The sequence below is a fragment of the Rhinopithecus roxellana genome, chromosome 1 (assembly GCF_007565055.1).
Source record: "Rhinopithecus roxellana isolate Shanxi Qingling chromosome 1, ASM756505v1, whole genome shotgun sequence".
In the NCBI taxonomy this organism is placed as follows: Eukaryota; Metazoa; Chordata; class Mammalia; order Primates; family Cercopithecidae; genus Rhinopithecus; species Rhinopithecus roxellana.
Window position 1 is genome coordinate 51499092 of NC_044549.1, and position 17973 is coordinate 51517064.

The 17973-nt window shown below is 51.1% G+C and overlaps 1 protein-coding gene across 3 annotated transcripts in view; it reads right to left on the reverse strand.

The window, feature by feature from the left end:
• The window catches only part of SLC6A6 (solute carrier family 6 member 6), an 87355-nt gene that overhangs the window by 40425 nt on the left and 28957 nt on the right, over positions 1-17973 (reverse strand). For 2 of the 3 annotated variants that reach the window (XM_010384481.2, XM_010384482.2), the window contains exons 3-5: positions 4726-4965; positions 3091-3225; positions 839-1073 (exon numbers count right to left, since the gene is read on the reverse strand). In XM_010384481.2, the coding sequence (XP_010382783.1) occupies positions 839-1073; positions 3091-3225; positions 4726-4954 (599 nt within the window). In that variant the 5' untranslated portion in view covers positions 4955-4965. Of the gene's footprint in view, positions 1-838; positions 1074-3090; positions 3226-4725; positions 4991-17973 lie in introns of all 3 variants that reach the window. The other variant, XM_030917601.1, reaches the window with a different exon arrangement.

Sequence of the window (17973 nt, forward strand, 5' to 3'; positions counted from 1 at the left end):
TCTTGTGGCTTTCTTTGGCCAAGGGGACGTGAACAAAAATGATACAGACAGAGGTTTGAAAAGCACTTGGGTTTCGGGACTGACCGTTTCTTGTTCCTAGAGTGCTTGCTTAGTGGCTGGTGACAAGCCCAGACTAGCCTGCTGGGTGATGAAACCACACGGACCAGTTGCCCCTCCCACCTCAGCCACCAGCCAGCCAAACCCCAGAAAAGCTACCCAGAGGACCTACAGTTGCCTGCAGACACATGAAGGAGCCCAAGACTGGAAGAACTGCCCAGCCAAGCTCAGCTCAAACTGACAACAAGCAGAACAATCAAGAGCTAAATAAATGGTTGTTGTTTAAAGCCGCCAAGTTTGGGGATGGCTGTTATGCAGCAAAAGCTAACTGATGCATCTTTTTCACTCTACCTACTTACTCACTTTTCACTTAACTACTTCAGCTTCATATATGCATCTTTCTCTGTGCAATAACAGAGAATATATTTTTTCTAAAATACATTAAGAAAACTGTGTCATTTTTAGACAATATAAGTATGCATACCTGCCTCACAGGGATCCCATCAGGGTAGTTATGAGTCATTCTTTTTCTCTGACAGGTAAAGAAACTGAGGCTCAGAAAGGAGGAGTGACTTGCCTCAGGTCAAACAGCCAGTAAGTGGCAGAACTGGGATTCCAGGTCTGTCTATGGTCAAAAGCATAAATTTCTCTCCAGATCTGCACCCTCCTTCCAATCCCCTAAAGACAGTGGCTCCTGCATCCCAGGGGAGGAGATAAGGAAGTGGGCCATCCTCTCTGCCCCACCCATGTCCTCCCCCTTGCTTCAATGAGGTGGCCTTACTCCCAGAACTCGATGACAGGGGAGGTGAAGTTGGTGGAGCTGATGGTGATCCAGACACTCTTGTTCTTGCGCATGGTGTCCTCCATGCAGTGAGGTGTGTTCCAGCTGTGGTTGCAGTGTGCCCATGGCAGCTCCTTCTGGAAGGACTGGAACAGGTAGTATGTGGCCCAGGCCAGGATGACGATGTAGTAGACATTCAGGAGGGACACAATTACAATGGAGGCATAGCCGATACCTGCAGGTTGGGCAAATGAGATGAGTAAACATCACAAGGGAGGCCAGACCCACCATGGCCACATACTCAACTGGAAGGCCATGGTATCCCCAGGCCCCAGGCCACAAGAGGCCCTTCAACAGTGACCACCAAATATTTATAGGGTGAATGGATGGCTGGGGGAATGGAAAGGTGAAACAACAGATGGTTAGATAAATGGGATGGATGGCAGGGGGTGGGGGGATAAAACAATGAATGGATGGCTAGATGGATAGACAAACGGATGGATGAAAAGATAGATAATAAAGAGGATGGTTGATTGGATGGTTGGATGTTTGGATGGATGGATGGATGTATAGCTGAATGGATGAGACAAATAGATGGATGAATGAACAGATGAACAGTTGAATGATTGAATGAATGGCCAGATGAATAGATAAATAGCTACATTGATGAGTGTTGGATTGATGGATAGATACTCATTTGTTGCGTAATCAGTTTGTTAGATGGATGTATGGATAGTGGTTGGTTAGAAGGTTGAGTAGATTAATGGAAGGATGAATAGATGGGTAGATGAATGGAAAATGGATGGATAGTCTAATTACTGAGTGGTTTAATGGAAGAAAGGCTTAAGGATAAATGGATTTATGTGGATGACTGAATAAAGAGACTCACATATGTTCCCATCTCTGCCAATTAAATCATAACAGGGATTATTTTGTATGCATACTAAGTACTAAACATGGGACTAATGAAGCCACCATTCATTTGATGCTGACTGTGTACAAAGCACTTCTATGTGGCTATGTCATTTTGTCTTCATAGCAACCCTGTGAAGTAAGCATACAACTATATTTCTATTTCACAGATGAGAAAATTGAAGTACAAAGTGACCTTCTCAAAGTCACAAAACCATCAAGGGGAGTTAATGGGACCTCAACCCAGACAGAAAGCATTGAACCTCAATGCTTATCTGCTGCACTCTACTGCCAAGCAGCTACAGGCTTCTCTTTTTTTCTTGTTTAGATTCAGGGGGTACAGGTGCAGGTTTGTGACAGGAGTATATTGCATGAAACTGAGGTTTGCACTTCCATCTATTCCTGTCACCCAAATAGTGAACATAGTATGCAATAGGTAGTTTCTCAGCCCTTGTTCCCCACCCCTTTTGGAGTCCCCAGTGTCTATTGCTCCCATCTTTTTTTTTTTTTTTTTTTTTGAGACGGAGTCTCGCTCTGTCGCCCAGGCTGGAGTGCAGTGGCCGGATCTCAGCTCACTGCAAGCTCCGCCTCCCAGGTTTACGCCATTCTCCTGCCTCAACCTCCCGAGTAGCTGGGACTACAGGCACCCGCCACCTCGCCCAGCTAGTTTTTTGTATTTTTTAGTAGAGACGGGGTTTCACCGTGTTAGCCAGGATGGTATCGATCTCCTGACCTTGTGATCCGCCCGTCTCGGCCTCCCAAAGTGCTGGGATTACAGGCTTGAGCCACCGTGCCCGGCTGCTCCCATCTTTATGTCCCTGTATACCCAAGGTTGAGTTTCCACTTATAAGCAAGAATACGTGGTATTTGATTTTCTGTTTCTGCATCAGTTCACTTAGGATAACAACCTTCAGCTGTATCCATGTTGCTGCAAAGGCCATATTGCTATTCTTTATGGCTGCATAGTCTTCCATGGTATATATGCACCACATTTTCTTTATCCAGTCCACCACTGATGGGCACCTAGGCTGATTCCATGTCTTTGCTACTGTGAACAGAGCAGCTGCCGGCTTCTCTATGCAACAACCTAGGGAAGTGGGCATGCTGGGCCTGACTGAGTAGCTACTGCATGCTAGGCACTTGCCACATCTCCTTTCCCTGTACTCCCAGGCAGCAGCATCTGCATTACACTGGTACTGTACTGGCTGCTATCTTCTGTCAGGCACAGAGCTAAGTGATGTGCATGAGGATCCAATGGACCTGGCAGACAATAAGTGCTCAATAAAAATGTGTGGAACTGATGAGCACCAGGCCCCAAGTGGCCTCTGTCCCATACTCACCAGAGAACAAGGGGCAGATCTTTTCCCAGCAGGTGATGCCCCCTTCAGAGGTATACTGGCCTATGATGATCTCCAAGAAAAACACAGGCAGGCCGCTCCCAAACAGGAAAATAAAATACGGTATGAGAAACGCACCTACAGAGAGCAGAATGGGCAAGGGTGAGACTGTGGCCATGGCAGTGCTGATGCAGAAGGCTCCCAAGCCCTCCCAGCGAATGGAACCAGAGAGAATGCATGAGGGGCATGAGGCTCAAGGCCAAACTCTTGGACCTGGTGGGAAATGCTCCAGGCCCTGCCCACCTGGCCAGCTGGTTTCACCTTTCCAGTGTGCCCTCCCTCTCACCATCAAATCTATCAGGGACTTCAAGCCTCGGAACCTTCATGTCAGCTATGCCTACTGCCTGCCTGTCTCCTCCACATCTGTCCCTCTGAACAAGGACTGCTTGGCCTCTAAGACCCACTCAAATGTCGCGTCTTTGTTGGGGCCTTCACCTACCCTCCCCAGGCCTGCCCAGGACAGGAGGCAGAGAAGCACCAGCTAGCAAGGGTGTGGTGGTAAGGGGCAGAGGGTAGGCATCTCCGGTGGGGGTGGGACCAAGGGGAAGAATCGGGGGGGCAAAGCATCGGGGCAGGGGATCCTACCTGGTGTCCACTAATGGCTTCAGCGGGTCCATAAACCCTTTGAAACTGTGGGCAACTTGGGTCTAGTGTATGTGCTTTGTTCTGGGGAGCGTCTAGGACACTCATCAGAGTCCCAAAGGGGCCTGAGACCTACAAAAGGTTAAGAAACCAGGCTCTAAGGGAGAATTCCCCAAAAGGTGGTTCTACTAATGTGGGCAGCACAAGGCATGCCCATCTCCGCTGACACACAAGCCTTTGACAGCAAGCAGTCACCAGCAGTGAGCAGTTCCTCCCTATCCAGTTCTCTTCAAGCTCGTCATGGCACCAGCAAGAAAGCATCAGTAGGTGCTACCTGACCTCAACACAACCCCGTCACAGAAGACCTGTCAGAGGGTTCCTGCTCAGAGCCTTCAGCAGGCAAAAACACAACAACAAAAGCAAACCAAAATCCAAAAACCCAAACCAACCAACTCATCAACCCAACCAAGCGCAGTCATCACATTTAAAAAATATCTTCACTGTACTTTTTATTCCTGGATACCTTTGGAACATGACAAATGGTACCAGTTTTCCATTTACAGCAGGAAACAGAGTTTGCTTTCTGGAGTACATTTGGTAAAGTTAGAAAAGCAAACATGAATGTTAAAGGAAAGAGAAAGAAACAGTCAGAGGCAAGTAGACATGGGGGACAGATAAGGAGGTGCGTGAACGTCTGGGGCTTGGGAGACACGAGCCTGGCCTTGTCCTGCCTCTTTGGAGATGGTAAACTGGAGGATCAGAGAGGGTGAGGCACTTGCTCAAGGTAACGCAGAACAGCACCCTGATTCTCAGTCGGGCTTACCGCCTGTCTCTAAGGATGGGGTTGGCAGGGGCATGGCAGGCTGACCTCATAGAGGTCAAGGGGGGGCCAGGGAAAGCAGGGCACAGAAAGGCCACCCACACTCCGGTCCCAGCCTCCAGCTCCAAGGCCGCTTTGTTCTGGAGGGGCTTCCCTGTGGCCCGGCCCACGCTCACCTCCACCATTCTTGTAGCAGAGGTACGGGAAGCGCCAGACGTTGCCCAAGCCCACGAAGCCGCCAGCCACAGAGAGCACAAAGTCGATCTTGCTAGACCACTTCTCCCTCTGCGGAGGTTTTCCCTCAGCCTCGTCCTCAGGCCGCGTGCCTGGGCTCTTCCCCGGTGAGGGCTTCAGGATGTCCTTGTGGAAATCTTTCAGACACTGCAGCTTCTCCTTGGTGGCCATCTCCTTGCTTTCTATGGGGGACAAAAGAGAAGCATCCTGCAGCTGATGAGGGACCGCCTGTGTGTCTCAGACACAATCTCTGCTTCCTCATCCACCAGCCGGCTCCCACCTGCCCAGGCCTGTAACAAGCGGCCTGGCATCCCTGTCTGTCCAATGCTCTGACAGCAACATCGGGAGTCATTCAGACCCCTTCATGGACCAGGGACCTCAAGATTCAGGCTATGGACACTTGCAACCCACAAAATCGGCAGGTTCCATTCCCCGGGCACCTGCTGAAGAGAAGCACCAGGGGCCCCCATGTTTGTCATCTGAGTGTCATACTTCAACCTGCACCCCGGCCCTAGCATTGTGTTTCACAAAACACAACACACCCAGGCGGTTCCAGTCATCTGCCAAATAACAGCCTGCAAGCAGTTTGTAGAAATTAACAGATACTATTTTCTAAATTTGGATTTGTATTTAAAAAAATGGAGGTTCCTATTTCACAAATGCCTTAACACAGTGTCCAGCCCACAGAGATGACCATTTATAACTGTAAGTTAAAAAAACGGATAGACGGAAATGAACGAGGAATGGGGTTTCAGGCTGGAATGGAAACAATATTTGAGAATGGGTTGCCACCCAAGTATTGAGAATGGATGTTTATGAAATAGATTTGCAATTTATTAACCAGTCACATCTGTAGCCGAAAAAAATAAGGGATTTGCACTGGTGAGGATTATGCAAGAGTGCTTGTTAATCCCCACTTGTCCACCCTTCTCCAACCGTCCTCTGGCTTGCTCTGATTCCAGGGGCTGACCCTGTACATCCTATAAGCCAGGTTCCCTTGCTCTCCGGCTCCCTGTTGGGTTTGGCTAATGGGAGGCCCCAGAGAAGGCGAAATCTCTAAGCCCCCCGAGCTGTTCATGGTTACCCTCAGCCCACTTGTGCTTGGCCCCCAGTCTAGAGGGACGTCTGCCACCAGCCAGGCCAGAGCCTCTTCTTTCTATACTTCCTAAGGTCCCCAAGTGCTCACTCACCCTGGCAGCTCAGCCCCGAGGGCCACAGTCACATCCAGGGCGGCCGTCTGTGCAGAAGGTGGACACCCCTGGCTCTCTGAGAATGGACAAGGGTTACCAAGAGCATCTGAGTCCTAGTCCACAGTGTGAGGAAACAGCTCAAGGCTGGGTCCCCTGCCTTCAAGAGCTGACCCACAAAACAACAACTTAACAGAGGGACACAGGAAATGGATGAGCTGTGAAAACCAGAGCTACTGGGCCTATGTGCCCCTCTCTGAGCCTCAGTTTCCCCATCTGCAGAATAAAAAGGATGACAGCAGAAGTGGCTGACTCAGAGCCAAGCAGTCCAGGACACAACTTGTTTGTCTTCATGATCAAACTGGTGGCCAACACTGAAATAATCAGATTTCAGAGAAAAGTCAAGAATTCTAAGTTCTCTTGAAAAATTGGAAGGTTGGACCACAGCGAGCTCATACTCCTCATGGTGATCGCTGACTGGAGCAGATGTGACCACCTTGTTACACAGCCACATCCTGGCCAGCTCACCACCTGGCTCAGGACACACTTGCCTGGCTAGCTCAAGTGGGCATCTGAGTTTGTCTTCTCATCAGAGAACCAAACACTACCTGAAAGTATCCTGTTCAATTCCTTGCTTCCCTGTCGTCTATCTCAACTTGAATAGAGGCTTCTGGGGAAAAGGACTGCACCTGCCTTGCTCACAACTGTGTCCCAGAGCCAGGCACCATGCCTGGCACACAGTAGAGTGTCAGGCAAGAGCTGCTGGGTAGGTGGATCCCAGAGTGGCATCCATAGACAGCTGGTGACAACTGCAAACCCTGTCTTTACCAATCCTGTGACCAGGCGAGTCACTTGGCCTCAGAGCCTTGCAGGCAGGGTGAGGCAGAAGCTGCCTAAGGACTTGGGGTGTGGAGAGGGGATGTGCTGGCTTGGCCCCAGATGCTGGGCCCACGGGGGCTGTGCTCGAGGAACAGAGGCACAAAAGCACAACAAAACCCCCATTTCCCCCACACCTCCTTCCTCTCCCTGGCTTGGGGTGGGGGACCCCAATTGTTTCACTATCTGGCGGCCAACAGACCAAGAAAGGCTTCCTGAAGCCTCCGGGCAGCTCATGGAGCCCTTCCTCTGTCTGCCAGAGCATCCGTGCTGCCTTTCTCTGCCCTGCTCCCTCGGGGCCGGGCGCGGGGTTCGACAGGCCAATGGCTACTGTAAAAATAGTCCTACCGGCCAGCATTGTTCCAGCATTGACTCGCACAGCCCCCCGATGGTTATCAGGGCAGCCCATTGTGGGCTGGCTCGGTGGGCGCATAATTGGAGGATGTGAGACTCAACTCCCTCCAAGTGAAGGTGTTTCTCAGGAAATGACCCTGGAGCCTCCTCACCCAGAAGCTCATGACTTCATTGGCAGCTGGGATGGGCCAAGCCCATCCCCGCTAGGAGCTGGGGTCTGCTTCACTGTGGCTACCCTGAGAGTCCTGGCTCTGCCCTCTGGGCACACAGACCCACTTGCCACACTAACAGTCAGAGAACCCTCTAGAAACATGGAACAGGAGCAACTGGGGTTTCCCAAGTCCCTTTGCTCTAGGCTCTGGTTTCCTACAAAATGAAGCCTCCACCCCCTTCCACACTCAGGACCCCATTGTCCCACCACCTGGGGCTGAGCCCGGATGGGGATGGGGGTTTTGAACAGGGCAGAGTGGGGGACCTGTCACGTGCCTGGCATGGTGGGGGTCTCCCTACTCCTCATTTCTAAGGTGCACCCACCTCTCCACCTATAGGGGCTGCAGTCACAGGTCCACCTGCCTTGAAGAACACACAGCCAGCAGCCCTGCTCCTGAAGAAGCCCATTCCAGCAAGACCCGCCTGTACATTCCTGGCATCCACCCACATCTCTTGGTCGCCATGGCAACCATGAGCTACAGGCCCCTCAGTCCTTGCACTGGCATCTGTGGCAGCCTTCTCACAGGTCTCCCTGCTGCTACTCTGCCCGCCCCGATCTATTCTCAATGCAGCAGCTAAAGGCAGATTAAAAAGCAGAATCAGGTCCTCATGCCCCCCAACCCTTTGATCACCCCTGGAAGAAAACAGGCTCCTCACCATGGCCCGCTAGGTCCCAGCACACACCCCTGCCGACGCTCTGCCCCATCTTCCCTCTCCCCTTCTCTTTGGGACATGGGCCACACAGAACTGCTTTAGTCCCTCCTACTGCCCAGGCTCAGTCCCCTCTGAACCTTCCCACTGGCTGTTGGAGCCACAGGAAATGTTGGAGCTGGCAGGGAGCTGCTCCAGGCATCCTGGCCCCTATGGGGACTGGAGTATAAGCCTCAACCCAGAAGCTGAAAGCCACTTCCCAAACAGGTGACCTCAGGCAAGTCACTCAACCTCACTAGTCTTCAGTGTCCTCATCTGTAAAATGGGGTAACTGCTCTCTCCCTGTGGGAGTGTTTTGAGGGTTAAATGAGGGGTACACAGAAGGTACTTAAAACAGGATATGGCACACACTCCACACACAGCAGCTACTATTATGACTTGTGACTATCTCCTCTTATTACTGCTATCACTACTATCCAGTCCACCCCTGGCCTTGGGGCATATAAAGCCTTCATCCTCCCCAGGGTGAGATCAGCAAGGCCCAAAGATGACAAGAGACGCCCTGAGGTCACTCAGCTGGGAGTAACAGTGACCATGATGTATCCAAGCCCTTAGGAGCTCAGCCTCCACTGTCCCTCTGCGGCTCTGTCTGACCTCAGATGACACCCTCCAGGGAGTCCCCGGAGTATCTCCATGCACCTCTGCAAACTTGCAATTAGGCCAGTCACCCCAGCATCCACACACACACAACTGGCCTCCCCACTGCGCGGTGAGTGCTCAGGAGCGAGTCTTCCTCCACAGGCATCCCTGCACCCGCCGACAAGGGCTGTTTTCCTTGGCACCAGGCCCAGGGCTATTTTGCAGCAGCCGAGATACATAATTCCCCATTTTAAGAGCTTCCTCTTTGGTTATTATAGCTACAAGTGATTAGAATTGACTGATACAGTAGCTCTGGGATGAAGCCTCCCCCTGTGCCCAACTAAATATTCTCCTTGTCTCTGTGTTCCAGAGGTGACAGCCAGAGCCAGCCATGCCTGAAACCAACTGCAGATCACCTGGTCAGATTTGGCATACACGCAGCCAGATGCAGCCCTGTGCCAGCGATGCCACAGCTTGATGAAATTTCCCTTTGCTCTCTCCCGGTTTAATATTAAGATTTGTGAGGACTTATTCTGGGCTGAGCTGTTTATAAACACAGTTTCCTATTCTCCAACACTCTTATTGTGGAAGAGACTTTGGTAGTTTATAGATAAAGGAAGCTGAGGCTCACGCAGGGAAGTAAGCAGCCTGGCTGAGGCTACACACACGGGTAGAAAGGAGAGAGAGCCTCAAGGCCAGAGTTCCCACCTGGCCACCTGGGCCTCCGGCACTGAGCAAAGCAAAACTTAGAAAGAGGAGGTCTCTGCACTGCTTGCAAATGGGGATCCCTACATCTTGCTCTGTCTCCCTCCCAGTGCCCTGAACACCAGCCAGCTGGGCTCTGGGTTGAGTTGCAGATGCTGCCTCCCCCAGCATCTACCACCTCAGTCCAAGGCTCTGGGGGAAGCCAAGCCCTTGCCTCTTTTTTCCTAGGCAACCTTCCCAGAGGCTTGAGAGTTCTCTGCACCTGCCCTGCCATCCTGCAGACGCTGAACTTCTCAATTTAACAACCAGTGTCCTACACGTCTCTTTCTGGTGGAGAATAATGATTTAAACAATGGCATAACTCAGGAGCTTCTGCCATGCTTTTAGCAAGAGGCCAGGTCCTTGTCTCTTTCCTATTTAGCCTGCTTCTCCCACCCCAAACTGCCAAGCACATAGCTGGCCTTTAAGAAAGATCTCTGGTTCAGGTTTCTCACAAACCTCTGGGGCTTAAGCAAGCTAATCTGTGGGTTGGGCAAGCAGCTCCTAGAGTCCCAGAACAGGGGCAGGAGGAGACCTGGATGACAGCCATTCTACAGGTGGGAAAATCTGAGGCCTAAACAACTCCCCGTGCATTAGGCTTGCTATGGAATCAAGTGCCTGGCTGGACCCCTTGCCCTGCCCTTTCCACAGCAGGCGTCTCTCTTCTTTCCTCACTTTTCTGCCCATTCCAGAGCCAGATTCTGGGCTGAGGCCATGACTAAGCTGTGTGACCCAGAGCAAGTAACAACCTCTCTGTGCCTCAGCTGCCTCACCAGTAAAAAATGAGGGTAAAAACAAGACCAGGGACTAAGTAGGATAATGCCTAATGTTATTCAGCACAGAGTCTAGCACATACCAATTGATCAATAAATAGTAGCTTAAAAAAAAAACAAAAAAACTGCCAGTCACATTGCAATTCTATTATACTTTGTGGCAAGCATTATACCCTGTGTTTGTTTTAACAAAAGAAAAAGTGGGCCAGGTGTGGTGGCTCACGCCTGTAATTCCAGCACTTTGGGAGGTCAACGTGGGCGGATCACTTGAGGTCAGGAGTTCAAGACCAGCTTGGCCAACATGGTAAAACCCATCTCTACTAAAAATACAAAACAAAACAAAACAAAACAAAACAAAACAAAACAAATTAGCCAGGTGTGGTGATGCATGCCTGTAATCCCAGCTACTCGAGAGGCTGAGGCAGAATAATTGCTGGAATCCGGGAGGCTGACACTGCAGTGAGCCGAGATCGCATGACTGCACTTTTTAAGGCTGGTGGTGACAGAGCAAGACTCCATCTCAATTAAAATAAAATAAAATAAAATAAAATAAAATAAAATAAAATAAAATAAAATAAATAAAATAAAATAAAATAAAATATAAATAAAAAAGAAAAAGTGGATGGTTGGAGGCATTGGGGAATTGCTGGTCAAAAAACACAACATTTCAGTTATGCACGAGGAGTAAGTTCAATAGATCTATTATGTATGTCAAGGTGTCATGGTGATTAAAATTAATAGCATATTGTATACTTGAAAACTGTTGAGAGTAGATTTTAAGTATTCTCACTACACACAAAAAAATGCTTAGTAAGTGAGGTGATACGTAAGTTAATTGGCTTGATCTAGTCATTCTACAACATATGCAGATATGAAACATCATGTTATATACCATAAATATATACAATTTTTACTTATCAATTTTAAAACTTCCAGCCTGGGCAATATGGCAAAACCCCATCTTTACAAAAACTACAAAAAATTAGCTGGGTGTGGTGGCACGTGCCTGTAGTCCCAGCTACTCGGGAGGCTGAGGTGGGAGGATCACTTGAGCCTCGGAGGTCAAGGCTGCAGTGGGCCATGATTGCTCCACTGCACTCCAGCCTGGGTGACAGAGCGAGACCGTCTCAAAAAAAAAAAAAAAAGTTACTTTTAAGAAAAAGAGAGCTTGTGTTTATTAAGCACTGACCATATATACAAGCAGAATATGTATCTTTTTAAAAAGAGCACTGACTACAAGCACATTTTCATTTTCTTAGCTAATCCCCTCAGTGGGTGCTGCTACCATCCTTCCTGTGCTGATGAGGCACAGAGATGTGAAGTCACTTGTCCACAGTCACACAGTGAGGAAAAGGCCACTTGAGCTCCAAATGCCCCCCAGGTCTGTCTTGGCCTCTGAAGTCCATGTTCTCAACCACTGCAGCTGCTATGGGTCACCTGCTTTACAAAATGAAACGGGTTCTCGTGTCTTTAAAGAGCCAGCTGCAAGCCGGCTGACAAATTGGGGAACTAGGCAAGGGCAAACAGGGAAGTGAAGGGCCACATGATGGAGACGGGGCTCAGGAGGCTGGACAGGGCCTGGGGAGCAGTCAGTGCCAAGGGCCACAGGGCTGGGCCAGGCCAGCTGATGAAACAGCACAGACTCAGGCAGGACAGATGGCGTGCTGGACTGGAGCCCTCCTCTAGCAAACAAGGAGCTCTGATGGGGCTCCCTGGACCACTGTCTCCATAGATTCTGGGCTAGGTAAAGGCTCAGCGAGCAGGATGGCCAGGATCCATCAGTGATGCCTGCCAAGGGCACCCTCCTTGGCCCTAGTGTTTAACAATTAAGCACCAAAAAAAAAAAAAAAAAGGGAGTTGTTATTAAGAGTGCTATTCCTGGGTGGGCGTGGTGGCTCACACCTTTAATCCCAACACTCTGGAAGGCTGAAGTGAAAGGATGGCTTGAGGCCAGGAGTTCCAGATAAGCCTGGGCAACACAGTGGGAGCCTGTCTGTACAAAAAGTTAAAAAAAATTAGCCAGGTGTGGTCATGTGCACCTGCAGTCCCAGCTACTCAGGAGGCTGCGGTAGGAGGATCACTTGCACCTGGGAGTTGGAGGCTGCAGTGAGTTGTGATCGTGCCACTGCACTCCAGGCTGGGTGACAGAGCAAGACCCTGTTTCTAAAGACATGAAAAAAATAATAATAAAGTAGAAGTGCTTTCCACCACTCTAAGTGGAGTAGCTGTTTTAAGTGGAAATTAATCAAAGGCTTTTTTTTTCTCTTTTATATATATTTTAAAAGTATACCTTTAAGAGACTGAATCATTTAATTGTATCATGTGGTCTGTATCTGTTGGTTATCTGCTCCCAAGGAAAGGTTAACTCAAGCGTGGCAAGCTCCAAAGCCTCCAGAAGCCTGGCAGGCAAAGGACAGGAGTCCACTGGGGTGGGGAGGCTGCAGGGAAGAGTGGGAACCAGGGGACAGGAGGAGTCTGGACTCTCACAGGCAGCTCTCCTCAGCTCCCCCTACTGCAGGTGCCTTTGGGACTGGGGCCCACTAGGGCTGGATCCTCCAACTTCTCGAGAGATGTTGAAATCTGGGTTGTATGCACGCACACATTTTTCAGTTTCTAAACCACCACCTGGGTCAAACACAAATGCAGAGGGGGACCAGACTCAGCCTGTGGCCAGTTTGTCCTCTTTGGTCACACGATTGCCCCCAGGTCACCTAAGGTGGCTGTGGCAAAGGGAAGAATGGGCTCGTGCGGAGATGCTGACCAGGCTGGCCTACAGCCCCAATGGCTTGTCCCGGTGAGGTCATCCAGGAAGCCAGGCATTGTTTTGCCCGGAACAAAGTCGAAACAATGAGCAAAAATATTCTGGTCGTAGTGAAAGTGAATTCTGTTGAGGAAATTGTTTCGGCATGCCGTCTCTGGGACAGGGGCTTGTTATCTACCTGGGGTTCAGCATCCTCGGGTGAGGTCCTCCCCTCTCCTGATTTAACTGCAACCTCCACCCCAACAAAGTACAGGTCTACCCTCAGAGACTCCCGACCTCCGCTAGAAGCCTCCTGCCTAGATCACACTCTGCCCTCAACCTGCAGAGAAGCCTCTACCTCACCCCCAGCCTCATCAGCCTTGCCTTTCACAGATCAGGAGGCTGAGGCTCAGAGAAGGGGAAGCCTTGTCCCAGGTCCCATAGCTACAGGATAGTGGGCCAGGATTTGCACCCACATCCCAACTCCATGACCTTGGTGCCACCCTGGGGCAAGGTGACCTCTTGATGGGGACCAGCCAGACCAGGTAGTTCTTCTTAGTCTGTGGTTTGCTGGGGGAGAGTGGATGACAGTGAGCAGGTTTTGCAAAGAACAAGCCTCTGGAACAACACTGGGGGTGGTGAGGTATGGTATGAGTTCAATCGACAGCCAACTTGTCACCTTCCCCTCATAAAAACATTGGCAGGTGAACACAAGGTCTGGGGACTGGGTCCAAACTGTTTTATCATCTCCTTGGAAGTGGCAGGACCTGGCCCAAAGCCTCAGAGAACCACAGTCTGGCAGCAGAGGAGAGGCAGCAATGAGAGTGCCACCGTGCCAGCTGCAGGGGGAGGGGTGGAGGCATGGCAGGCTCCCAGTGGCAGAATGGCCTGGGAAGGGCCGGGATGAGGCAGGGTGGCTGGCGCTGCCCCGGATGAAGGTGTTTGGGGCACACACCATACTCCAAACAGAGGTGCCCCACAGCACAGCCCAAGCAGCTAAGTTGGGGAAAGGGCAGTGGGCGAGGTCAGAAAGCTGGGTCATGCAGGCCAAGTCACTTCCCCTCTTCAGCTCAGAGGTCCAGGGTTAGAACAAGGGTTCGAGTGGCTTTGGCAAGCAGTGGCTTGCCCTACTATGTGCCAGGCACTGTCCTAGGAACTGGAGACAGTGGTTGAGCCTTACCAAGCTGACCTAAAGAAGGGGAGATAGACACTAAACACATAAATGAACAAATATTTACGACAGTGCCCAGCACACAGAAGGCAACAAAGCAGTCCCCTCTGTGGAGGTGACATTTCATAACAGCAGCAGCTCACTGAGGACTCACTGTAGGCAGGTCCTGTGCCAAGCCATTTCCAGGCACCAACTCACTCACTTACTCCTCGGCAGCTGGGATGATGGAAAGAGGCCCAGGGAAGTGAAGCCACTTGCCCAAGGTCATACAGCTGGGATTCAAATCCAGAAGCTCAGCTTTAGGGAACAAGCTTTTAACCACACTGAAGCTGAGACTTGCATGGCAAAGAACTGGGGGAACGGTATTCTAAGAGCAGGGAACAGCAGGTGTAAAGAGGGCCATGGTACACATAGTGAAGACACAGACAGCCAGCAGGCAGAGAGGAAGAGGGGACGGGGCCCCCAAGGCCAGAGTTAGAACTTGGATTTATCCCAAGTTTTGTGCTGCCCCAGTGGGGGCTCAATGCTTTTGGCTAAAAGCCCTGGCTTGTCCCTGACCACCTGGCCAACTCTTCCCTTCTACTCTGAAAGGAAACTTAAGGGCCACGTTGGAATTTTCCCTGCAGGCACTTGTGACTTTTTTTTTTTTTTTTTTTTTGGAGACAGAGTCTAGCTCTGTTGCCCAGGCTGGAGTGCAGGGTGCAATCTCGGCTCACTGCAACCTCCACCACCTGGGTTCAAGGGATTCTCGTTTCTCAGCCTCCTGAATAGTTGGGATTACAGATGTGTGCCACCACACCCGGCTAATTATTTAGTATTTTTAGTAGAGACGGGGTTTCACCATGTTGGCCAGGACAGTCTCAAACTCCTGACCTCAAGTGATCCGTACGCCTCGGCCTCCCAAAGTGCTGAGATTACAGATGTGAGCTACTGTGCCCAGCTAACACTTTCTGGTGGGGCCTGTGGAGTCCTTAACCCCACATCTCGGCCGCCTGAGTTCCTCACCATAAGCTGAGAACCTGTTGGGTGGGTGGCCGGAATGTCTTCCCCTTGGCCAAGGACCTAACACCTGAGGCTGGTGGCACAAACACAACATTCTCGTGCAGGAAGCCCAAACCCTGCCGGCTCCATGGGTGAAGCCATGCTTTGAAAGGAACAGGGTCACCCTTTGCTGTGATGTGCTCTTGGGAAGTCATCTGCCCACTCTACTCTGAGCAGGCGCTCGCTTACCTGAGGCAATTCTCCCTGGGGGAGGTGGCGGAAGGGAACAAGAGCTCTGGCTGATGGAGCACCTGTTACATGCCTGGCCCAGGGCCACCACAGGGGTACTGGGTTATCTTCCCACCTTCACAGTACTAACGACTACAGAAGGAGCGGGGGGATCGTTTTGTTAAAGAAGCAAAAACTATTCTACAAGTTCAGAGGAAGGAGGAGGTTCCGTGTCTGGTCAAGGGTAGGCTTCAAAGACGTCTCTGGTCAAAGAGCCCCCGAGAGCTGGGCCTAACAGCCTGGACGCACAGAGGAAGGTCAAGTCCCTGAGATACTGTCTGAGGGGACCCTGGACACCACTCAGTAGACTTCCAGGGCACTTGGTACCCACAGCTGGGCTGGAGGAGGAAGAGGAGCTCAGGGAGGGCCACGAAATGCCTACCTTGGGTACCTGGAGGCCTGTTTCCATGGCCAGAGGCAGAGCCAAGAGTGGACCCATCTGTAGATTCTGCGTACATGGGGCTTCTGCAAAGCCTGGCTCCTGACCTGTCAAGTTGTGCACTGTTGGACTTGCTCTTGAGGCTGGAGTTTTGGGGTTGTTTTCCTGTTGCTATGTGTTTAGGCCAATAACAGCACAGCTGCCACACTGCCTGCAGCCCTGCTCCAGGGTGCAGGGGCTGGGTGAAGGGTCGGAGGGAGCCAAGCCCCTTTTCCATCTCCTTCCCCCATGGCTCAGGGCTGGCTAGAGTCAGGCTGCTGCAGGGGCCCCTGGAGCCTGCGGAAGGAGTGGGTGAGTCAGCAGGCAGCCACCTCCTGGCACTGACTCACCAGCGACATTACAGGGCTGTCACTCTTGCTGTCAGTTTCGCTAGCAGCCCAGCCCTCAGCCTGGTTTTGCCGGAAATGGGGGCAGGGTAGGGTAGACCATGAGCCTGAAACAGGCTCTGCAGAGCCCAGGATTATTTCTGGAGGACACAAAAAAGAAACTAAAGAAAAGAGAAAGGTTGGTTGGCATTTCCTTGACCTTCTCCTTTTAAGCTGTAAGAACCTTAAAGCCCTGCTCCTTGTTGGCTATGAAAAGCAGACAGAGGGCAGCCTCTCCCTTGCTCTATAGAAACTGGAAGGATACAGGCCCCATTGACAGAGTCAGCTAAGGGTGCGCGTGCAGGAGCCGGACCACCCCCAACTCTGTCACCAGGGCTCTGCCGGATGCCACAGTGCCATGGAAACCAGCCAGGGCGCTCTGCTGTACAGCCTTGGGCAAGTCACCTTCTCTCTTCAGTCTCAGTGTTACCCTCTCTAAAATGGGCACAATATCCCACCTACAGTATGTGAAACTCCTACGTCATTAAATGTTTGCAAACAACCTCCCCCTCCTTGTTCCTCTTTTAAACATGTTTTTCTCCCCGACGAGGGTAGACTTTCTTCTTCCTTCCTACCTCCGCCCCACCTCACTCGGACTCAGAAATTCAACTCGACCAGAGTGTGGTGCTAGAGGAACCAAACAGCCTGGGATTTAGCAAGACAGGGTGGGGAACTAGCACTGTCGGTCACTGGTGCCCGCTGTGTTCTGGAGCACAGGGGCCTGCTCTACTTATCTGGAAGCCGATTCCTAGGCCCCCTCCACCATCCAGAACCAGCCCAAGACCCCCAGGGGTTGCTGAAGCACACGCTGTGCCTTCTCAAGCCCCAACACCTTGGCTTGTGCTGTGCCCTCAGCCCGCTACACTCTTCCCCTGCCTAATGAGCGGACACCCTTCACAGCCTTGATGGGACAGCCTTCAGGACAGCTCTGTCCCTGCATTCCCAGCCCGTACTGTCACTGTCTGTTACTCCCCAGTCACCCGGGGCCTGCTTCCTGACATCCGGTATTAATACAAGGCCCAGCACGATGAGGATTTTTCAGACGGAATGTTTAGGGCTCAGGGCTCCAGGGACACTCCGTGTAGGGACAAACAGCCTTCCACGTCAGGCATTCTGAGGGCTCCTCTACGAGGGCGACAGAGCAAACTGCAATAACAGATGCTGGGGGCTGTGGACAGTGGGGAAGGGTGGACCAGGATGTGCTCCCAACATCTGAGCACAGTTTCCCATCAAATGGTCAAAACTCTACAAATGAACCCCAAATCTTTAGGAAATCACTTTTCATTAAAATGATACGTGCATTCCTGAGCATCTTCCCATAATGACTTTCAAGTTAATTTTTCCTGCCCCTAAAGGTTTGCCAAGTGCCAGGGGACCCTGGGATCCCACACAAAATTAAAGACTCACAGTGGGGCTTCAGAGGTCTTGGCACGTCCACATCCAAGCCCATTTTACAAATGAGGAAACTGAGGCCCAGGCCACACAGGAGATCAATGACAAAACAAAGCTATAGTCTCTAGCCTCCTCCACAGACAGCCCCATCAGAGCTGGAGGGAACTCATTTCACAGAGGGGAAACTGAGGCCTGAAAGATGTGGTGGAGGGCGGGACATTCCCGACAACCCCAACCTGGTGGGACACAGTGGATGCCAGAGGCTGAACGTAAACTCTTATTCCAAACCTGGGTGGATGAGGCTCATATCTAATTCTATCAGGTTAGCAACTGTTGATGCAGCACTGGCAGCAACTTCCAGCACTACAAGATGGTGCCTA